The sequence below is a fragment of the Dipodomys merriami genome, unplaced genomic scaffold (genome assembly GCF_024711535.1).
Source record: "Dipodomys merriami isolate MVZ:Mamm:240054 unplaced genomic scaffold, mDipMer1.0.p SCAF_2, whole genome shotgun sequence".
In the NCBI taxonomy this organism is placed as follows: Eukaryota; Metazoa; Chordata; class Mammalia; order Rodentia; family Heteromyidae; genus Dipodomys; species Dipodomys merriami.
The window spans coordinates 52,893,198-52,915,042 of NW_027203381.1; the positions used below are offsets into that span (position 1 = coordinate 52,893,198).

The 21,845-nt window shown below is 43.1% G+C and overlaps 1 protein-coding gene, 1 long non-coding RNA gene and 1 pseudogene across 8 annotated transcripts in view; 2 read left to right on the plus strand and 1 right to left on the minus strand.

The window, feature by feature from the left end:
* Positions 1 to 2,624: 2,624 nt before the first annotated feature.
* On the minus strand, positions 2,625 to 20,976 carry LOC138832154 (uncharacterized). 6 transcript variants are annotated; one of them, XR_011373521.1, is made up of 5 exons: positions 20,670 to 20,976; positions 10,423 to 10,505; positions 8,419 to 8,637; positions 7,647 to 7,827; positions 2,625 to 2,818 (listed from the first exon to the last, which is right to left on the minus strand). It is a non-coding gene; the product is annotated as an uncharacterized lncRNA (long non-coding RNA). The 6 variants fall into 6 exon arrangements; XR_011373520.1 differs by lacking the exon at positions 2,625 to 2,818 and having other exon boundaries at positions 3,444 to 7,827; positions 10,389 to 10,505; XR_011373523.1 differs by lacking the exon at positions 2,625 to 2,818 and having other exon boundaries at positions 3,444 to 7,731; positions 20,670 to 20,974.
* On the plus strand, positions 12,519 to 13,384 carry LOC138832624 (small ribosomal subunit protein uS5 pseudogene; annotated as a pseudogene).
* Ppp4r1 (protein phosphatase 4 regulatory subunit 1) overlaps positions 20,930 to 21,845 on the plus strand; it is a 69,225-nt gene continuing 68,309 nt past the window's right edge. Inside the window, exons 1-2 of one of the 2 annotated variants that reach the window (XM_070029644.1) lie at positions 20,930 to 21,343; positions 21,567 to 21,611. In XM_070029644.1, the coding sequence (XP_069885745.1) occupies positions 21,337 to 21,343; positions 21,567 to 21,611 (52 nt within the window). In that variant the 5' untranslated portion in view covers positions 20,930 to 21,336. The remainder of the gene's footprint in view (positions 21,344 to 21,566; positions 21,612 to 21,845) is intronic. The other variant, XM_070029641.1, reaches the window with a different exon arrangement.

Below are 21,845 nucleotides of genomic sequence, written 5' to 3' on the forward strand. Positions count from 1 at the left end.
AAGTAGGGAGAGAGAGAGAGAGAGAGAGAGAGAGAGAGAGAGAGAGAGAGAGAGAGAGAGAGAGAGAGAGAGAGAGAGGCAGGCAGGCGGGCGGGCGGGCGGGCGGGCGGGCGGGCAGACAGAGACAGAGAGACCAAGAGACAGACACAGACACAGAAACACAGAGACAGAGACAGAGTCAGAGTCAGAGAGAGAAGGAGATTTTCTTCCATTGGTTCCTGGCTTATAAATTCCTCCCAGGCAGGTCATAGAAACTTTATATTCTTCCACTTTAGCTGGCCATAATTTCTTTGAACTACCTTTTCTGATCATATCATAAGACCCTCTTGACCTCAGAGGAGTCCTACCCTATGCCCTGTAGGAAGAAACACCTCCCAGAGAGTCCCAGGAGAACCTGAGTTTCCCACTTGCCTAACCTGAGACTGGTTTACCCTCAATCTATTAGAAGTCAGCATAATAAAGTCTCCTTAAGAAATCTAAAAGAGCCAGGTGCTAGTGGCTTATGCCTGAAAGCCCAGCTATTCAAGAAGCTATCTGAGGGTCCTGGTTTGAAGCTAGCCTGGGTAGGAAAATCCCTCAAGGCTCTTAGGTCCAATTAACCTTGAAAGAAAGAGAGAAAGGGGGGGGAGGGAGGGAGGGAGGGATGAAGGAAGGAAAGAAGGAAGGAAGAGATGAAGTGGAAAGAAGAGAAGACAAGAAAAATAGAGGAAGAAAAGAAACACAAGAGGACATGATTAGAAGCTTTCAGATAGCCTGTTAACCTAGGATTAAAGTGGAGATTTCTGGTGGGCAAGGAACCTGGAGAGGATGAGGAAACTCTATACTCCCTTCTTCCAATTCTCACCTGTGCATCTCTTCATCTGTATCCTTTGTAGAGTCCTTCATAATAAAGCAGCAAATATGTTTTTTTCCAAGTTCTGTGAGCTATTCAAGTAAACTAATGGAACCAGGGAGAGAGTTGTGGGAATCTCAATTTATAGCTGGTTGGTCAGAACTCAAGTAAAAAACCCAGCTTGTGATTAGCATATAAAGCAGAGAGGCAGTTGGGAATTGAGCCCTTGACCTGTGGGATCTAATATGATAGTTTCAGAATTCACTTGAAGTATAGGACACCTAGCTGGCGTCTGCTGTTGTAAGAGTGAATGCTTGCTTGTTGGCAGGTAGTGCCCCACACCTTTGCAGGTCATAGGTGTTATCTGCTTATCTGCGTTGACTGTGGTATGAGAGCTGAGGTAAGCAGGTACATGTTTTTCCAATACAGGCAGATAAAGCCAAGCTGTGGCACCCTGGCATCCTTTACTGTAGCCTTCAGGATCATTTTTCGTGTGGGTAGGTGGGGGTTGGGGGGGGGACGGTACTGGGCCTTGAACTCAGTGCCTCACACTCTTGCTGGGCATTTTTATTCAAGAGTAGTGCTCTACTACTTGAGCCACATCTCTAGTTCTAAACACCATTCTTTTTTTGGTGGTGGTACTTGGGGCTTGAACCTAGGACCTGGGTGCTGTCTTTGTGCTTTTTTTTTTTTTTATGTAAAGCTGATGCTTTATCACAGCTCTACTTCCAGATTCTTTGCTAGTTATTTAGAGATGAGTCTCAGATGAGCTGGGAAGATGGCTCAGTGGGAGAGCGCTTGCCTTGCGTGCATGAGGCCCTGAGTTCAATTCCTCAGCACTACATAAGCAGAAAAAAAAAGCCGGAAGTGGTGTTGTGGCTCAAGTGGTAGAGCGCTAGCCTTGAGCTGAAGAGCTGAGGGACAGCGCCGAGGCCCATAGTTCAGGCCCACAACTGACCCCCCCCCCCAATAAAAAAGTCTCAGGGACTTTCTTGTTTGGACTGGCTTCATCCACCATCCTCAGACCTCAGCCTCCTGAGTAGCTAGTATTGCAGGTATAAGCTACTGTCACTTGGCTCCAAGGACTCATTTGTATGCTTGTCCCTACTTGTACATTAGACTCAGTCTTGGAGTTCTCAATGACTTCTCTATCCTGTTTAGAAATATCTGGGATCTGTGACTCATAAACCTGTACACCTTTTTGATGCAGCTGCAGCCTTCTGATGACATGAGGGTTACATGTGAGCTTGTAATCTTTTGGGGGCAAACCCAAAAGATGGCATTGTCAGAGTCTTCTTTGTTGGGAAAGACAGAAAGATATTTTGTACAACCTGACAACACTCTTCTAGGTGAGTTACCCCTCATTTTGGGTGTAGTAACAAGCTGTATTTCAGGGTTGACATGACACAGCCAACTAAGACTGTGGGTGAATTACATGTCTCTCCTCTTCATTCTTTGTCTCTTTGAAGAAAGTTGTTTTGTTGTTAGTAACACTGACTCCAGAAGGTTTCAGTGAGATGTCATGAGAAAGCTGCAGAACAAGGTGTCAATGCTAGGCTTGCAGACACTATATTTGAGCTGACTTTAGGACTTGGCACAGAGGGTGAGGAGCTAGAGGCAAGCTCAGGGCCACTTGAGTGTCACCAAGTAGATGGCAATGAGATGGACCACTTCCTCTCTGAGGCATTATATTTATAAACTCTACCTATGATCTGCAGAGAACTGGAGCAAGTGCTAAGTCTTCCCCAAGTTTCATTCCCCTCACATAGTATGGACACAGCAAACTGACAGCAGCCAGTGAATGCATCACATTCTCAAAGAACTTAGAGGATGACATGGGCATTGCCCATGGGGAGCTTCTCCTAATTGCTCATCTTTTTCCTTAGCTGAAGCACATAGAAGGCACTCACTATTCTTCAGATGAATGAACAAATGAATGGAATAGCCTGCTTCCTTGAACATCTTCCTCCTGAAGGCCAGGACTTCCTGAGAATAAATAGAAATCAAAATGAAGGCTTCTTTGTCCTTCAGTGTCTCAAGTGAGCACTGATGCTTTCAAACAAGAGCAGTAACTCTAAGCCCTAGGCTGCTCAGACTGGGGTCCTAGTGTTTCAGAATCTGAGACCAGAGGGCTGCAAAGACCTGAGATACAGCGTAGGGAGGCAGGGGTGCAGGGAGGGGTGCTGACTTACAAAGTCATGGAGACTAACTAATGAGTCATCTTCTCAGAGATAAGTTAGAGAAAAAGACTCAATCTACAAGCCAAGTAAGCGAAGACTAGGAGAGCTAGGCAACAGACAAGTCTCTAGCAAAGGGTGGGAGATGGCCTAGTAAAACATGCAAACTTTTTTTTCTCTTTGCCAGTACTAGGGCTGGAATTCAGGACCTGGCGCTGTCCCTTAGGTTTTTCACTCAAACAGTGGTAGAGCTGGCGCTTTATCTCATGAGCCATACCCCCAATTTCCACCTGTTTTTTTTTAATATAGTGGTTAATTGGAGATAAGAGTCTTATGGACTTTGCTACCTGGGCTGGCTTTGAACTGGAACCCTCAGATCTCAGCCTTCTGAGTAGCTAGGACTGCAGGCATGAGCCACTGGTGCCCTGCTGAACTTGTGTATTTTATAAGGCTGAAGCTGCAAGCTCTTGCATGTTAGGATCAATGGATCCTTCAGCCAATTGGTCCTAAGAACACTTGCTGTTGTGTGATAGCTATCAGGTGCTAAGCACTCTGAGCACATTCTCATTTGGATTGATGTGCACAGACTTATTCATTACCCAAACTGACACCATATGAACACAAGTCAGTTACTCCTGCTAAGCAGTAGCTTAGCCAACAAGCCTGACCCTCAAAATCCTTGATGAGGTCCTTTCTTTCACAATACCTCAGCAGGGCAGAATTGACCTCAGTGTCTTTGCACTTTTAAGATTAAGGAAAAAGTCACATAGTAAATAATACATTGATGGAAACCCTAGCTGAGTAAACGCTCGTGCCAATGGAAGTACACTATTTCTGAGACAATACTGATCTCACAACTCCCCATCCTTGACCCTAAAAGTCCTTTGTCTCCTCACATTTGCACATGGTTGTTTTTGACCTTCAGACCCCTTTGAAGTCTTTTACATCTTAGTCTTGAATTACTGAAGTACTATGATTGTCTTGTCTGCACACTGTGGGTGCTAAGATCCATGATCCACACCATTTCCCATGAAACACTGGGAAATGCTTTTGCTTTGAAGCCAAATGCCTTGATCTATGTTCTTTGCCCTTTTCACTTGTGCTCACTGAGGTCAAATAAATGCAGGCCCTATATATAGATGTTTTAAGTATGATGTACATTTTGTGGTAAAATGTATTGGTGGTAGCTTATACTTATTATCTTAGCTCCTCAAGAGTCTAAGATTTGAGACCCCAGTTCGAAGCCAGCCAGGGCAAGAAAGTTGATAAGACTATTATCTACAATTAATCACCAAAAAGCTAAGTAAGTCATGGTTCAAGTGATAGAGCATTAGTGTTGAGCAAAAAACTCAGGGACAGTGCCCAGGCAAGCCTTGAGTTCAAGGCCCTGGGCTGGTACACACAGGCGCACACGTTACAATGTTACACGTTACACGTTACAGTGGCATTAAGTACAACCACACTGTCACACAACCACTATAGCATTTATTTATTTTTTATTGTTGTTGGTGATAAAGCTTGAACTCAGAGCCTCTCACTCTTGTTTAGCTTTTTCTGCTCAAGACTGGTGCTGTACAACTTGAGCCACACCTCTACTTCTGGCTTTTTTCTGGTTAGTAGAGTCTTATCTGTTGGCTCAGGATTGTAATCCTAGTTTCCTGACATCTGAGGATCCTGGTTTGAAGCCACTCAGGCAGAAAGGTCTGAAATACTTATCTCCAATTAATCAGCCAAAGACTAGCTCAAAGCCAAAGACTTCATTAGCAACAAAGCTAAGAGAGAATGCCTGGCCCTGAGTTCAAGCCCCAGTATCAACACACATACACACAAAATAGAGTCTCACGGACATTTCTGCCCAGAATAACTTCAAACATTGATCCTAAGACAGCACTTTGAGTAGCTAGAATTTCAGTATGAGCCACCGGTGCCTAGCCCATCACTAACCAAAACATTTATAACCAGAATAAGTTTTCATAATCTCAAACTGAAATTCAGTATCTACCACACAGTAACTCCTAACTTCTACCCCTGCCTTGAAATCACCATTCTGCATCCCATCTTTATGAATTTCACCACTCTACATATCTCATATAAGTATAAAATATTTGTTAGTTTTTGTAATTGTTTGTGCTTTTTTATGCTGAGGATTGAACCTTAGGCCTGGTACCCGCTAACACACTCTATCACTGAGCTATCTTCTCAGTGCAATTGTCTGTCCTTGTTCCTGTTTGTCACTTAGTACAATGTCTCAAGGTTCATCTACATTATAGGATGTGCCAGAATTTTCTTTTAAAAGTTGAATCATATTTCTATATATGCCCATTTGTTTATTAATTCATCTGTTAATGGACAACTGAGTTGTTTCTACTTTTGAGTTACTGTGAATAATGCTGTTATTTTGTTTTTTTGAGACAAGAGTTTCACTATGGAGCCCAGACCTACTTTAGGTTTGAGATCCTCCTATCTCAGCATTTGTACTTCTAAGATTATAGAGCCTAGCTAGGTTAGTTTTTATTAATCCATATTGACTTAGAGGCTGTTGAGGAAAAATACAAAAAAAAGATAATTCAGGTAACATGCATGTGAGTATTCATGCATGCAATTAACATATCTATTCAATACATGTACTGGTATATAAAATATTATATATATGTATATGATTTGAGCAGTATACTGAACATATATCAGGCCAAATGCCAAAAGATAATTTTTTTTCCATTATTTGGGCTTGAACTCGGGCCTCTCACCTGGCTGACACTGTACCACTGTGCCATACCTACACTTTTAGCTTTTTTGCTGGTTACACAGACTTTTCTATTTGGACTAGCTCTGAATCATGATCCTCAGATCTTAGCCTTCTGAGTAACTAGGATTATAGATTCAAGCTACAGTGCCTGGCTCAGATGACAAAATCTTAAAAATAGCCATGTAAAGCTAAGAAATATCCAAACTCAATCAGCTCTAGGCCAGAAGTTGAATCTGAGTTACTGGGGTCAAATACTATTGTGTCCTCACAAGTAGGAAGGTAAGAATGAGAGGTCTGAGAGCAGATTACTCCTCCCATTTCATCCTGAGCATCATTAAATTTGGGGGCCTGAACTTTCCATTTACTAAAGATCAATACAACTAAAAATAGAAAACCATCAGTGACAAAGCTAATTGAAATTAGACTGGCTTTAATCAATAATTTTGGTTTCTCAGAATAAATAAATGGCTATTGGGGGGGTAGTTGTGGAGGTGTGAGGGAAGGGATGGTAGGGGGAAAATGGAGGAGGAGGCAACAATGCTCAATAGGAAATGTACTCATTACCTTGCTCATGTAACTGTAACCCCTCTGTACAGCATTTTTACAATAAAAAATGTACAAAAAAAGAGAAAAAACAAAAGTATAAAAAAGAATAAATGGTTATTTAATCCCTATATTGACTTTATTTATGTGCCATGTACCAGCTTTTGGCGCTGCACTTCACAGGTTTTACCTCTTTACACCTCCCCACAAGAAAGACAATTTCACACATATAGAGATCAAATTAGAAACAGATGTGTACTCAGGTCTGAAGTGGCATAATCAGGATGCTTATCGGCTGCCTGGTTCCAACACAGGCCCCATGATCACCATGAATGGAGTCACACAAGATGGAACAATTGTTTCACAGTGGCATGAAAGATTTCTTTGTATGTCAAGTTACAGGTTTGCAAGCTAAGTGCCTTTGATTTGACCAGATACTATACTAGTCTTAGTTCTCCAGAGGTTCCTACCTTAAGAGGATGGAGGTGTAGGGATAAGCACAGCCGCATTTAAGCAGAAAGACAGTAAGAGACAAAAAATGGGTAGAAGAAATGGAGCAAGAAACAGTGAATATAAATAAAAGTGCAGTTTGACATCAGGGGAAAGTATGTGTGTGGGAAACAAAAGAAAAAAGAAATAACTCTATACCATATATTAAAAACAACAGCAACAGAAAAACCTCTTGTTTCCATATCTTAGAGTTCATTACACTTAGAATCATCTTATATGGTCGTATGTATATAGCTATTAGCTATTGTGATGCTGTGCAAGGACTATCCTAGACATATACTAATTATTATAAATGAGGGAGACAATAGAGCCTATGTTTCTTTAGGTCTGGCTTACTTCACTTAATACATTTTTTTTCCAAGTTTTTCCATTTCCTTATGAATGAGGCAATGCCATTCTCTAGAATTCCATTGTGCATATATGCCACATTTTCTCGATCTACTGAGGGGCACCTGTTGTCACTGTATTTGATTTTGCTACCCTATATCTGGCATATACATTTATCTGTTTTGGGGAAGGGAAGGGGATCAACAAAATGGTGAGACAAAGGACAAAGGGTGAACCAATGCAATAGCAATACTCACAAGCCAATATGTTGGAAATGAACTTCACAACCTGGGGGTTGGGGGGAGAACTGATGGGGGAGGGAAAATGGGAGAAAAATAAGGGAAGGGGTAACAATGTTCGAGAAGTGTACTCATTACCTTACATGTGCAAATGCATCTGTACATCACCTTGACAATAAAAATTTTAAAAAAGAAATAAAAGGGCAGTTTTCTAATATGCTATTATCTCACTTAGAAAAACAAAGTAATTCATTAGTAACTAATTTCATTACAGTCAGGCGTGGTGATAGACATCTGTCAGAGGCTGAGGCAGGGGAACCAGTAGGTTGAGGGTGGCTTGGGCTACACAGCAATTCCCTGTAAAATCACAGTAAATCAGGTAAACACGTTTTTAATTCTTCCTCTTCTTCTTTCCTCTCATCACTCTTCCTTTATCTTACCTTCATTTATTTCCTAAAGGTAACAAAGCAAAAATTCAAAGTTTTTCAAAGTCTTTAGTTGCTAGTGTTGGGTTCTATCTTTTAAGTGTCTTCCAAAAGACAAAATAGTTTTTGGTAAGGCAGGCAGTACTGGGGATTAAACTCAGGGCCTCAAGTGTTCTGCTACTTTAACATATACTTCTAGGCCTTTTTGTCTTTTGACTTGTTTTCCAGGTAGTTTTGTGCTTTGCCTGACCAACGTCTGACCAGAATTCTCCTATCTCTGCCTCTAGAGTAACTGAAATTAAAGGCATGTACCACTGCAGCCAGGGTTTCCTTTTAATAAACTTTTATGTATTAAAAGTGAGGTATGAGGCCTGGAACCAGTGGTTCATGTCTATAATTCTAGCTACTCTAGAGATTGAGCTCTTGGGTCACAGTTTGAAGTCAGTCTCGGCAGAAAAGTCTTTCACACTATTATCTCTAACCACCAAAAAGCTGAAAGTGAAGCTATGACTCAAGTGGTAGAGCACCATCCTTGAGTGAGAAAGCTGAAAAAGAGTACCCAAGCCCCAGTACTGGCACATATACAAAAAAGAGATGAGTATAGGAAAACAAAACTTACCCTTGAACTGGGCACTGGAGGCTCATGCTTGTAATCCTAGCTACTCAGGAGTCTGAGAGCTGAGTGATGGCAGTTAGAAGAAACCAGGAAAATTCTGAGACTCTTATCTCCACTTAACCACCTGAAAGCCAGAAGTATAGCTGTAGCTCAAGTGGTAGAGCTCCCATCTCGAGAACAATACTAAGAACAGTAGCCAGGCCCCAAGTTCAAGCTCCAGTACTGGCACAAAAAACAAAGAAAACACTCATAAATGGTCATAGAGGTTCACACATACACAACTTCTACTAAGGTTAAGAATTAACAGGCTAAAACTTGGAAAAAATTATATTAAGTGAAGTAAGCCAGGCCCAAAGAAACACAGGTCCCATGGTTTCCCTTATTTGTAATATCTAGTAGATGTATGAGTCAAGTGGAAAAGGTCAGATAATGTGATGTCAGGAAAATGAACCCTTAGATATGTATTTTAATGTTTTTTTCTTTTATGCATGTGTTTCTAACGCATTTATAAGATTATCTCTTTGTTGCTTTGTATGTCCCTCCCCCACAGTATAAACCCTGCTTTCACTATATTTGATGTCAGTATAACTTGTGGAGGAGATGGGGAAAAACCAGTTGTTTAAGGATACAGGTGGACCTGTTGCAACAATGAGAAGTACAAGTTGTCATGTCCAAAACGAGCTTTACAACGTCGGTGCGGGGGGGGGGGGGGGGGAGGGGGGAAGGAGAAGGATTGGGATTGGGATTGGGGGGGAGGGGGGAGGCTGGGAAGGGATGTGAAGGGTAAACAAAGGAGGAGGCTGCAATGCTTGGTAAGAAATGTACGCATTATCCTGCCCATGTAATTGTAACTCCTCTGTACAGTATGTTCACAAATAAAATTAAATTAATTAAAAAAAAAAAGAATTAACAGGCTGGGACCAGTGGCTCATGCCTGTAATCCTAGCTACTCATCATGATCTGAGGATCATGGTTCAAAGTCAGCCTGAGAGGCTGGGAAGGTGGCTCAGCAGTAGCGTGCTTGTCTCGCATGCGTGAGGCCCTGGGTTTGATTCCTCAGCACCACAAAAGCAGAAAAAGCTGGAAGTGGTGCTGTGGCTCAAGTGGTAGGACACTAGTCTTGAGCTGAAGAGCTGAGGGACAGCACCCAGGCCCAGAGTTCAGGCCCCACGACCGACTGAAAAACAAAACAAAACAAAACAAAAAAAACCCCAAAAAACTGAGGGTACCAAAGTCAGCCTGAGCAGGAAAGTTCATGCAACTCCTATCTCCAATTAATCTCCAAAAAGCTGACACTGGAATTGTGACTCAAGTACTAGAGTGCTAGCCTTGTGCAAAAAAAGCTTACAACCACCTAAACCCAGCTTTCAAGTTCCAGGATAGGTGTACACAGGACAAGTGAGCGTGCGTGTGCGCACGTGCGCGCGCACACGCACGCACGCACGCGCGCCCACACACACACACACACACACACACACACACACCATACACTACATCACCAAGAATCAGAATCCCTTAGCACCAAAAATTGTTTTCGTCTTTTAAAATTTTGAACAGGTGGCATCATATAGATAATATTCTTCAGTGTCTGGCTTCCTTGTTAGTGAGATTATCTGATTTTATAATGTGTGGCAGTAGTAAGTTTTCATTGCTATACGTTATTCCATGGCATGGATATTTGTATTTATCCATTCTAAATGACAATGGATACTTTTTTTTGTTCTTGGTCTGGATTTTTCTTTCGTAAGGAATGGTGATAATTTTTTTTTGAAGTAGAATTACTGAATCCTCTGTTCTATATGTGTTTGACTTTACTAAGTATTGCCAAACAATACTCTGGTTTCTCTTTAGACCATATAAATCTTTTGCCTTTTACCAAGTATTGCCAAATCAAAGTGGTTGTAGCCAGAGCCATTGTGTGGAAGCTATGTTTCTTTATGTGATAAGCAGAATAAGAAGTCCTCAAGATGTACCTGTCCTAATTTGGAGAGTCTGTTAATAGATTACCTCAGGAGGCAAAAGGGACCTTGCAGCCACATTATCTTGAGATGAAGATAGAATCCAGGGTTATACTTGTAGGCCCAAAAATCCTGAAAAGCAGGGGAAAGAAGAAAAGAGTAAGAGGGAGCTGTCACTATGGAAGAATGATCAAGACACAGTGTTGTTAGCTTTGAAGACAAAGGGAGGAGTGGGGATGTCTCTTGAAGCGAAAAGGCAAGAAAGTAGATTCATCCCCAGAATCTCCAAGAAAAAAGACACATTATGACAACTTGACTTTAACCCAGTGAAAACTTACGTCTGATTTCTAACCCACAGCACTGTAATAAATGTGAGTTGTAATAAATTGTTGTTGTTACCTAATTGATAGAAAATTTATAGGATTCCACAGTCTCACAATATTTTGGATTATCTCAGTTTTACATCTTTTGTTATTCTGGTAGATGTTTTATAACACCTAATATTATGGTTTTAATATATATCTCCTTAATGAAAAGGAAGGACAATTGCATTTTTAAATTATTTTCTTTTTTTTAAATTTTAATTTTTTGTGAACATACTGCACAGAGGGGTTACAATTACATGGGCAAGATAATGAGTACATTTCTTTTTTTTTTTTTTTTTTTTTTGGGTCCAGTCGTGGGGCCTGAACTTGGCCTGGGCGCTGTCCCTCAGCTCTTCAGCTCAAGGCTAGCGCTCTACCACTTGAGCCACAGCACCACTTCTGGCTTTTTTCTTTTTGCTTATGTGGTGCTGAGGAATCGAACCCAGGGCCTCAGGCATGCAAGGCAAGCACTGTACCACTGAGTCACCTTCCCAGCCCCATGAGTACATTTCTTATCAAGCATTTCAGCCTCCTCCTTTGTTTACCCTTCACATCCCTTCCCAGCCTCCCCCCGCCCCCCTACATAATCCCCCCCCCAAAGTTGTAAAGTTCGTTTTCGACATGACAACTTGTACTTCTCATTGTTGCAACGGGTCCACCTGTATCCTTTTTTTTTTTTTTTTTGGTCGGTCGTGGGGCTTGAACTCTGGGCCTGGACGCTGTCCCTCAGCTCTTCAGCTCAAGGCGAGCGCTCTACCACTTGAGCTACAGCGCCACTTCCGGTTTTCTGGTGGTTTATTGGAGATAGGAGTCTCACGGTCTCTCCTGCCCGGGCTGGCTTTGAACCGAGATCCTCAGATCTCAGCCTCCTGAGTAGCTAGGATTACAGGCGTGGGCCACCAGCGCCCGGCTCCACCTGTATCCTTAAACGACTTGTTTTTTAAAAAATTATTTTCTTATGCCATGGAGTTATGTGGTATGTTGACATTTTCTTTTGTGAACTACCAGCTCATATATATTACTCATTTCCACTGGATTGATATTTCCTTAATGATTGTCCTTTTCTTTTTGTGGTTCTTTGCATACTCAATTTAAATATTTTTTAGACACTTGTGGTTCTCTTTCTTAATATGGAATGTTTGGGTAATAGAACTCTTCTTTTTTCTTTCCTTAGTTAGGCATGTGCTCTATCACCAATCTACATTCCCATCCCAGAACTTTTAATATCATCTGATTTAGTTTTTTTCAAAGCTTTTGAAGAATCCATTCCCTACCAAGGCCAAGAAGATATTTCCCTGTTACTCGTGAAGATTTTCTGTTACGTCTTTTGTGATCATAACTCATTTCATTTGGAATTGGTATATGGAGGTAGGGATCAAAAATTTTTTTTTCGTTCTTAAATAGCACCCAAATTGGCCAGCATTAGCTTTTTCCTGTCTCTCCAGTGCTACTTTGTCTCTACATTGCCATTGTTTTCATAAAGAAAGTATAAATGTATGTATAGGCCTGTTCCTGGACTTTTTTGTCTGTCATTTATTTGCTTACATTGACTGAGACACTATGCAATTATTGTAGCTTTAAAGTAAGTCTATACATTCCATAAGGTAAATCCATCCACTTTGTTTTTCTTTAAGATTTGATTATTGCTGCTTTGGTCTTTTGTATTTCAACATATACTTTTAGTATAACATAGTTGATATTCACACATACAAAAAAAGAGCTCAAATTCTGGTAAAAAGTGAATTTAAACCCTTCTTCTCCTTCTCCAGGAAAACACCAAATGGTGGATGATGCCAGTGCAGCAGGAGGGCCCAGAGGTCCTGGGGCCCCGGGCTTGGGAGGCCATGGTGCTTCCCTGGAGGCTTCAGTAGCAGCCTCCGGGGGCGAAGTCGTGGCTGTGGTAAAGGCCAGGGTCGCAGCTGCAGGGCTCGTGGAGGCAAGGCCGAAGGCAAGGAATGGATCCCCTGGTTAAGGACATGAAGATCAAGTCTTGGGAGGATCTATATTTCCTCCCTGCCCATCAAGGAGTCTGAGATTGTTGACTTCTTCCTGGGGGTGCCACTCAAGGATGAGGTATTGAAGATTATGCCTGTGTAGAAGCAGACTCGAGCTGGCCAGTGCACCAGGTTCAAGGCATTTGTAGCCATTGGCGACTACAATGGCCATGTTGGTCTGGGTTAAGTGCTCCAAGGAGGTTGCCACTGCCATCCCAGGTGCCATCATCTTGGCCAAGTTCTCCAATGTCCCTATGCGGGGAGGTTATTGGGGAACAAGATCGGCAAGCCTCACACTGTCCTGTGCAAAGTGGCAGGCCGCAGCGGTTCTGTGCTGGTGTACCTCATCCCTGTCCCCAGAGGCACTGGGATTGTGTCAGTTCCTGTCCCCAAGAAGCTGCTGCTGATGGCTGGCATTGATGACTGCTACACCTCAGCCAGGGGCTGTACTGCTACCTTGGCCAAAGCCACCTTTGAAGCCATCTCTAAAACCTACAGTTACCTGACCCCTAACCTCTGGAAAGAGGTTCCTTATCAGGAATTCACTGACCATCTTGTGAAAACCTACACCAGAGTCTCCATGCAGAGGACCCAGGCTCCAGCTGTGGCTACACACAGAATTTTATACAAAAATAATAAAGTGAATCAGTGAATTAAACCATAAATCAATTGGGAGGACAATTAACATCTTTTAAAATTGAATTGTCTCAGGGCCTGTAGCCTTGCTACTTTACATTTTATACAAGAATCCAATAAACAATTTCTCCCACAATATTTTGTGTAATTCTAAGTTCTACATATCTTAGATTCAGTTACATTTAACTTTTTTCAGTGCTATCACAAATAGCACTAATATTTAAAATTCTAGTGCTGGAAATGTGGCTTAGTGGTAGAATGCTTGCCTAGCATGCATGAAGCTCTGGGTTTGATTCCTTAGTACCATATACACACAAAAAGCCAGAAGTGGTCCTGCGGCTCAAGTGGTAGAGTGCTAGCCTTGAGCAAAAGTAGCTCAGGGACTGTGCCCAGACCCTGAATTCAAGCCCCAGGACTGCCCCCCCCCACCCCCCAAAAATTCTATTTATAATTATTGGGCACTAATTTGCTAGTTTTATTTTTTAAGACAACCATAAAGATTTATTGTAGGAAGATGATCAGAGCTCCTGCTAGACAGGAGGAGTCCCAAGGGAAGGCATTGCCTGGAATGCAGTGTGCAGGGGTTCATAAGGTGTCTCTAGAAAATAGCTTCTCAATATCATTGGCCAGCCCATGGGCCTCAGAGCAATCCCCAGATCCAATCAGAGGCTGGCATGAGCTCTCCATTTGTGTTTCAGACCCTCTTATTGGCCATTCTGGCTCACACCTCTGGGGTCCAATCAGCTTATTCTTCATGTGTAGGTCTCCCAGGGGTAATGGACCATGTCAAGATGCCCAGGAAGGACCCTGAATGTGTAACTGCTTGAGGCCATGGAATCTCTATGGAGGAGGACCTTTGCTTTGATTGCCCACCCAGGCACATTTTCTGCTCTCACTCCTGTTAGCTGACATGAAGTCATTCTGGCCACCTGCATTCCAGTGGCCAAGGTTCTGCCTGGCTGTCTGTGTCTCAGGGTTGCCCTGGCCTTGCCCCTAACACTAACCCCGCCTCCCCACAGTCCCTCATCTTCTTGCAGGCTCTCTCCCCCACCCCAGCCACCTCAGTTTAAAGGAAGCTGCTGTTCTGTCCTGATGGAGCCAGCCTGCCAGTCTTTCTGGCATTAAACTTTTCCTTCTCTCTTGAACATGTGTGGGACAGGGACTGGGATATCTAACAACTCATATATATATATATATATATATATATACATACACATATGTATGTACATATATACATATATATTTTATATATACATATCTAAAATGCCTGGATCATCTGAAGTTTCTTGGTGTATCACTTTTTTAATGGTATAAAATAACTTTTATTTACATAATTTATATCTATAGAACATAACTGCTTTCTTTAGAACTAGAAAATTTACAAATGACAGATATTGCTCCTTTTGTCAAAGATGTCTTCAAACAAGATAATACACATGGTCACTACTTAATATGGTGGAAAATGATAGATACTAATCGTTTCATCTGTGCATCAACATTTATCAACAACCATAGACTTTTAAACCATTATGTCGGTCATTTGCTAAGATTTAAGTGTTCAGGAGGAAAAGACAGGAGAAGATAAAGACTTTAAATCACATCTCTTTTAAGATTTATAAATTATTTGCAACATCAATCAGACTTAACAGATCTTTCTACTCTGAAAGGTAAATACACTGATTAAGGTTCTCTTTCTTCCAAGATCTGTTATAACAATAGGAAAATCTGCTGACTAATTGATTCTACACACGGTGTATTCTGTATACAGTAAGAAATTACATCTTCCAGAAAATTGGTTTACTGTATATGAACAAGTAACAGATGTAAACAAAGATAAAAAATAAATACTAAAAAGGGATAATAGTTCAGTCATAGCAACCAATATTCCACTATATTCCACTAACACTACTTACATAACTAATAAGAACATGACATTTTAAAGAATTTTACAAAAACAAGGTATTAAAATAGCAAGGTAATTTACTATCATAATTTTTGTGACACAAGTCACATGAGAGAAATATGTAACTTCCACTTGGATTCACTTCTTACACTCTTCATTGAGCTCTGATTTATTTTATCAGTCTCCACTAGTGTGAAATTCTTGCTTTCATCTCTCCTGATTCCACCGACTAAATAAATCTAACCAAGACTGGGTGCTAGTAGCTCATGCCTATAATACCAGCTACTCCAGAGGCTGAGATCCAAGGATCTTGGTTTGAAACCAGCCAGAGCAGAAAAGTTCCTGAGATTTTAATCTCCAATTAGCCAACAAAAAGCAACAAGTAGAGTTGTGGCTCAAGTGAAAGAGTGCCAGCCTTGAGGAAAAAAAGCTAACAGATGGTGTCCAGGCTTTGAGCTCAAGCCCCAGGACCAGCACCACCAGCACCACCAGCACCATGAACCAGGAGTCTGACCTGATGTTACATGCCTGTAATCCTAGCACATACTGGGTACTGATGCAAATTTTATCTTTTCTGTGGTTATGATTATCTAACTCAGTGCCTGTCAGGTACTCTACCACTTAAGCCATCTGTGTATTTATGAATCCATCTATTATCCATCCATCTATGAATACATCCACCCACCTAACCATCTAATTAACATCAGGGGTTGAACTCAAGGTCTCACACTTGTTCAGTTAGCTCACTTAGATGGAATCCTTCTATTTGAACCATGCCTTGAGCCTGACTTATTGCTAGTTATTCTGGAGATGGGGTAAAGTTGAACTTTTCTACCCAAGGTGCTTTTGAACTGTAATCTACTAAATCTTGGCCTCCTGAACAGATAAGATTGCAGTTGTGAGCCACTAGTGTCTGGCTTAGTTTGTTTTTCAGACAATCTTACTCCAACTTTGTCCACTTTGATACCACTTTCACAGTGGTATCAGACTACTGTCTTTTTATCTCTGTCTCCTGAGTAGCTGGGATTGTAGAAATGTACTACTACTCCTAGCCTAAATTTATTTCTTGATTTAAATACTGTATATGTTGGTTTTTGTCTTTTACACATACATAATTATGTCATTTGTGAGAGTAACTTTGAGAGGCATGTTTGATGTAGGAAAATGTGAATAAATTAGAACTCACATTCATTGCTCATGGAAATGTAAAACTGTGCATTGCTTTGAATTATAGTTGGCAGTTCCTCAAAGTATCATGGAGTTACCATATGACCAAGCATTCCCATTTTTTGGTATCTATCCAAGAGAAATGAAGCATACATCTACACAAAAAGCTTTTTAGATATTTATTATTCATAACAACTAATATGTGAGAACAAATTTCTATCAATCCAAATTTCTATCAGCCAAAAATGGGTAGGTAAATTAAAATATAGCCATATAATAGAGCATTATTTATCAATAAAAAGGGAAATACTGAACATGCTAAAACGTATGTGACCCTTGAAAATATATATGCTAAGAAGCCAATCATTAAAGGACATACATTATTTGAATTTATTTGCATAGCATACTCAGAACAAGCTAAGTAATAAAGATAGAAAACAGACCGATAATTGCTTTGGACTGGGGTTGTGTGGGGTGGCAGTGGTGACTGATTGCTAATTCAGGCCAATTCTCTTATCTGTATGTAAGCGCTCACTAGTTATAACTAGGGTTTTTCCATTTTTCTTTTTTTTTTGTGTGTACACATGTGCCCATGTACATGAGCTGCTGAGGGCCTTGGTCCTGTCCTTGAGCTTTTTTGCTCAAGGCTAGTATGCTACCACTTGAGTCACAGCTCTATTTCCTAATTTTTTACTAGTTAATTGGAGATAGTCTCATAAACTTTCTTGCCTGGCCTAGCTTTGAATCATGATCCTCAAATCTCAGCCTCCTGTGTAGCTAGGAATGCAGGTGCGAGCCACTAGCTATCCTACAGAAAGCTGGTGCTCTACCCCTGGAATCAGAATTCTACCTTCAGGTTTTTTGGTTTTGTTTTTCCTGAGTAATTGGAGATAGGAGTCTTACAGATTTTCCTGCCAGGCTGGCTTGAATCTGTAATCTTCAAATGCCAGGATTACAGGCATAAACCAATGGTGCCCTGGTTTAAATAAGAGCTTTTACGTGTATTGGGAAATGGTCTCAAATGCGATTGCACAACTCTTGTGAACATTCTAAAAACTATTGAATTGTGCACTGGAGTAAATTTTATGGCAAATGAACTATATTTCAATAAATTTATTTTGTAACATACACAAATATTAAACTGTGAAGCGTAACAAAGAAGGCAAAGTGATACTCGTTTCCTTGAGTAAAATCTGTATGTGAGTACTTTTGGTGATTTTATTCAATACAGTTTTCTGGATTTCTCAAGAAAATGCATTTTTATCACTGAAAGGCCAGAGATGTGTAAATATTGTAAAGATATAGAATCTTCCCAATGCTCCACATAACAAGAGTAAGTCTCTTACATAGGACTCTACTAGCAGGGCAGACTTTATAGCTTCAGAAAGGAATGAAGTGGCAGTAAACAGTGGCCAAGCACTTTGTCCACATTTTCTGTCTTTACAAATGCTCTGTATTTTCACAGAATTGTTACAAGTAAAATGTTACACAAGATCTTTTTTTTAACTTTTTTTTTTTGGTGCCAGAAGCAGGGCTTGAACTCTGGGCCTCTCACTCTTGCTTAGCTCTCCCTATCCAAACACTCAGGGCTGCTGCTTTATCCTGTGAGCCATATCTCCAATTCTGGCTTTTGTTGTAGTAATTAATTGGAGAAAAGTATTTTTTTACTCTTAGATTTGCCTGTCCAGTCTAGCTCCAAATAAGGATCCTCAGATCTCAGCTTCCTGAGTAGTTAGGATTACAGGTGTGAGTCACTGGTGCCCAGCTGTTTTTACATTCTTGACTTGAATAAGCTTTCAGGTGGTGAATATCTTGGGTAGGATTTTTGGTTAGAAGCAGAGTAAAAGGGTGATGATTTTATTCTTGTAATTGGAAACAGTACCTAATTACTAATTAGGCCCAGGATGATTAGTGATGACCTTGGTGGAGTTGAAGATGACCCTATGTGGTGATTCTACCATTCTAAAGAGAATCAGTATTCTAGTATTTTAATTCTAACTCCCCTGTTTTCTTTTGAGCCACTAAGACTTGATTAAGGTAGCTTTTAATGGAATTGGCAACGAGGAGATTGTACAAACACGTCAAGGTGATTCACAGGGAGATCAGATCTGGAAATGACTTTTAGGGAAGCCTAGAAGCTGTGTGAGCATCTCAGACACTGGCCAAGTGGAGAAGAAAGCAGTGTGGAAGGAATGATGAAAAAGAGGAGGGAAGAAAAAGGCAATTTGCCTGCTCATTACTGTCTGGGCATGAGTCACTGTCTCGATTACATTCCTCAGCCACTGGCATCAGGATCAAATTGACTCTACCATTTGAACTCAGAAAGGTAAATATTTCTTCAGCACACACTCTACAATGCACCTTGGCAGGTTCTCTTGCAGTGGCTTCATGCTTCCTAAGCAAGTGCTCTATTGTTAAGCAATATCTCTATACCTTTTTTTTGGGGGGGTCGGTTGTGGGGCTTGAACTCTGGGCTTGGGCACTGTCCCTCAGCTCTTCAGCTCAAGGCGAGTGCTCCAGCTCTTGAGCCACAGTGCCACTTCCGGTTTTCTGAGTGGTTTATTGGAGATAAGAGTTTCACGGACCTTACTGCTCGGGTTGGCTTTGAACTGTGATCCTCAGATCTCATCTTCCTAAGTAGCTAGGATTACAGGCATGAACCTGGCTCTATACCTTTTTATGCAAGTTATTTTTGAGATAGGGTCTCCCTTCCTGCTGGGGGTGTACTCCTGAGCCATGGTCTGTCTATTTTAGACTTCCAATCACAGCTGGGATAACATGCTTACACTAATATGCCTAGCTTCTTTCCCTTGAGTCTCACATATTTTTCTGCTTGGGGTAGCCTCAAATCCTGTCCCAGTCTCAGTTTCCCAAAGATTCCAATATGAGCCACTAGTACCTGAAATTCACAATTAAAAAGCCGGGCGCCGGTGGCTCACGCCTGTAATCCTAGCTACTCAGGAGGCTGAGATCTGAGGATCGCGGTTCAAAGCCAGCCCGGGCAGGAGAGACCATGAGACTCCTATCTCCAATAAACCACCAGAAAACCGGAAGTGGCGCTGTAGCTCAAGTGGTAGAGCGCTCGCCTTGAGCTGGAGAGCTGAGGGACAGCGTCCAGGCCCAGAGTTCAAGCCCCACGACCGACAAAAAAAAAAAAAAGTGTAGACAAAAGACTTTTTAGACTACCTCCTCTGTAGCTGGGATTATACCACTACCACGCCCTATGCCACTCAAGTATATTAACAGGATTTTGACTATTTTTTCCTTTCAGGATTTTTATTACGTACAAAAAGGTCTGCCTTTTATATATATATTCAATTCTAGGAATGGCCATTCTGAAAACAGTTCAATCACTGACAATAATTAATGGGATAATGTCATGTAAATGCATAGTATCAGATGCCTTTCCTGTTTTTATTGTTGCAATTTATTTCTCCTTACTTGAGTGAAGAGCTAATTAATTTCCAAGCCTCATTTTTCATTTGGAGAACTTTCATAAGTTCAAGCCTTCCTATTCATATAATTCGATGGTATTTTTTTAAAAAACGACTTGTGACACTTTCTTCACAGATTTCAGTAGCAAAGCTAGATAACAATTTGGAACTACTACTTTGCTCTGACCATTAGACAAAAAGTCTCTAGTATCCACAAGATACATGAGAAGCGAAATTGGGGTATATGAATAGAACAATGATAACTATTTTGTTTAAATATAGTTTCTATAAGGTGAGAATAAAATGTATTTTGTGTAGATAAAACCATTTACCTTGACAAAGTAGACAGTACAAGAAAATTAACTGTAAAATCACCATTATCCACCAAGAAAAATCAGGCAGATCGTTAGGATTAGGGCCTCATGCCCTATCTGTAAAATTCTAGCTACTCAGGAGGCTGAAATCTGAGGATCAAGGTTCAAAACCAGTCCGGTGAGTGAGGTCCATGAAACTCTTATGTCCAATTAACCATCAAAAAGCTCAACATGGAGCTGTGGCTCACGTGGTAGCTAGCTAGCCTTGAGCAAATAAGCCAAGGCAGCATGCCCAGGCGGAGTTTAAAGATCCAACCCTCCCACCTTCCCCAAATTCTGTGGTACAAACTTCGGTGGAGAAAAATGCTGCCAAAATTACTGAACAGAGAGAAGAAAGAAAAAGAGGGCAAAGGCAAACCCTAGGCGCACCACTTTCCAGCAGGCTCGGCCTTAGCTATCAGTTGGGCTCGCCAGGGGTCTAACCTGGTCCTTCGCCTCGCCGGGGCGGGCGCCTCTCGCTCAGCGAGCGCGGAGGGCAGAGCGGGCCTGACACGAGTCGCGACGCAGGGCCGGAGGAACCGGCCAGACTTCGTCACTCCACCACCGCCAGGCTCGACCCAGGGCTTTGTTCGCCTCCGCTCGGCGCGGCTAGGGAGGGCGGAGGCGGCGCTTCCTCTCTCCGAAGGCGGGAGCTCCGGCCGCCGTCCGCTGGCGACGCCCGAGCAGGTCTGGGAGGGGCGCGAGCGGCGAGCGGAGCGCGGCCCAGCAGGCGGCAGCCGCCCAGACGGTGGGCGAGGCCGGTGACCCAATAGAGCCGCAGGCCGCGGGGGACCCCACCCGGCCAGGCTCCGGCAGTCGCCGCTGGTCTGGGCGGGCCAGCTCGCGAGCCTGGGCCGTACACTCGGCAACAGGGCAGCTCTGGCCGAGGGTGTGGACGCGCTGCGGGGCCAGGCGCAGAAGGCGGAAGGTGGGCGCGGCGGGCGTCCCGGAGCCACCGCCGCCGTCGCCGCCGCCGCAGGCCCGGACTACCGTCGCGCCCTGCGCGCGCCCCCGCCGGTCCTCCCCGCCGGTCCGCGCGCCTTCGCAGCTCCCGGCTCGCGCCGTCCGCGTAGCCGGATCCGCGGAGGCGAGGAGGCGGGGGCTACACAAGATGGCGGGTACGTGCCCCTGATTCCCGGGCGGCGGCGACGACGGCGGCGGCGGCGGCGGCGGCTCCGGCTCCCCGCGCCCAACTTCCCTCTGCTCAGCCCGGGTGGAGGCCGGGCGAGGCCGGGGCGGGGGCCTGGCCGGGGAGGGGGGCCGCTGGGGGAGGGCGGCGGGCGGCTGGGGCGCCGCTTTGGCTCTGGGTGCTGATCGGCCTTTTTTCTCTTCCCGGCGCAGACCTGTCGCTGCTCCAGGAGGATCTGCAGGAGGACGGGGACGGACGTGAGTGGCTCGGCCCCACCGTCGCGGGTGGCCTAGGGGAGCCTGCGCGGGGCGGCAGGAGGCAGGCGGGACGGACTCGGGGACTCGCTGCGGAGCAGGAGACGGCCCGCGTGGCCCGACTTCGGCCTCCACCCCATAGGGGTCCTTGGGCCTGCGGTCGGCGGCGGCTGTTGGGGACGCCGAAGCCGGTGGGGCTGAGGTGTGAGTGGGGACGTGGGGTGTGTTGTACGCACC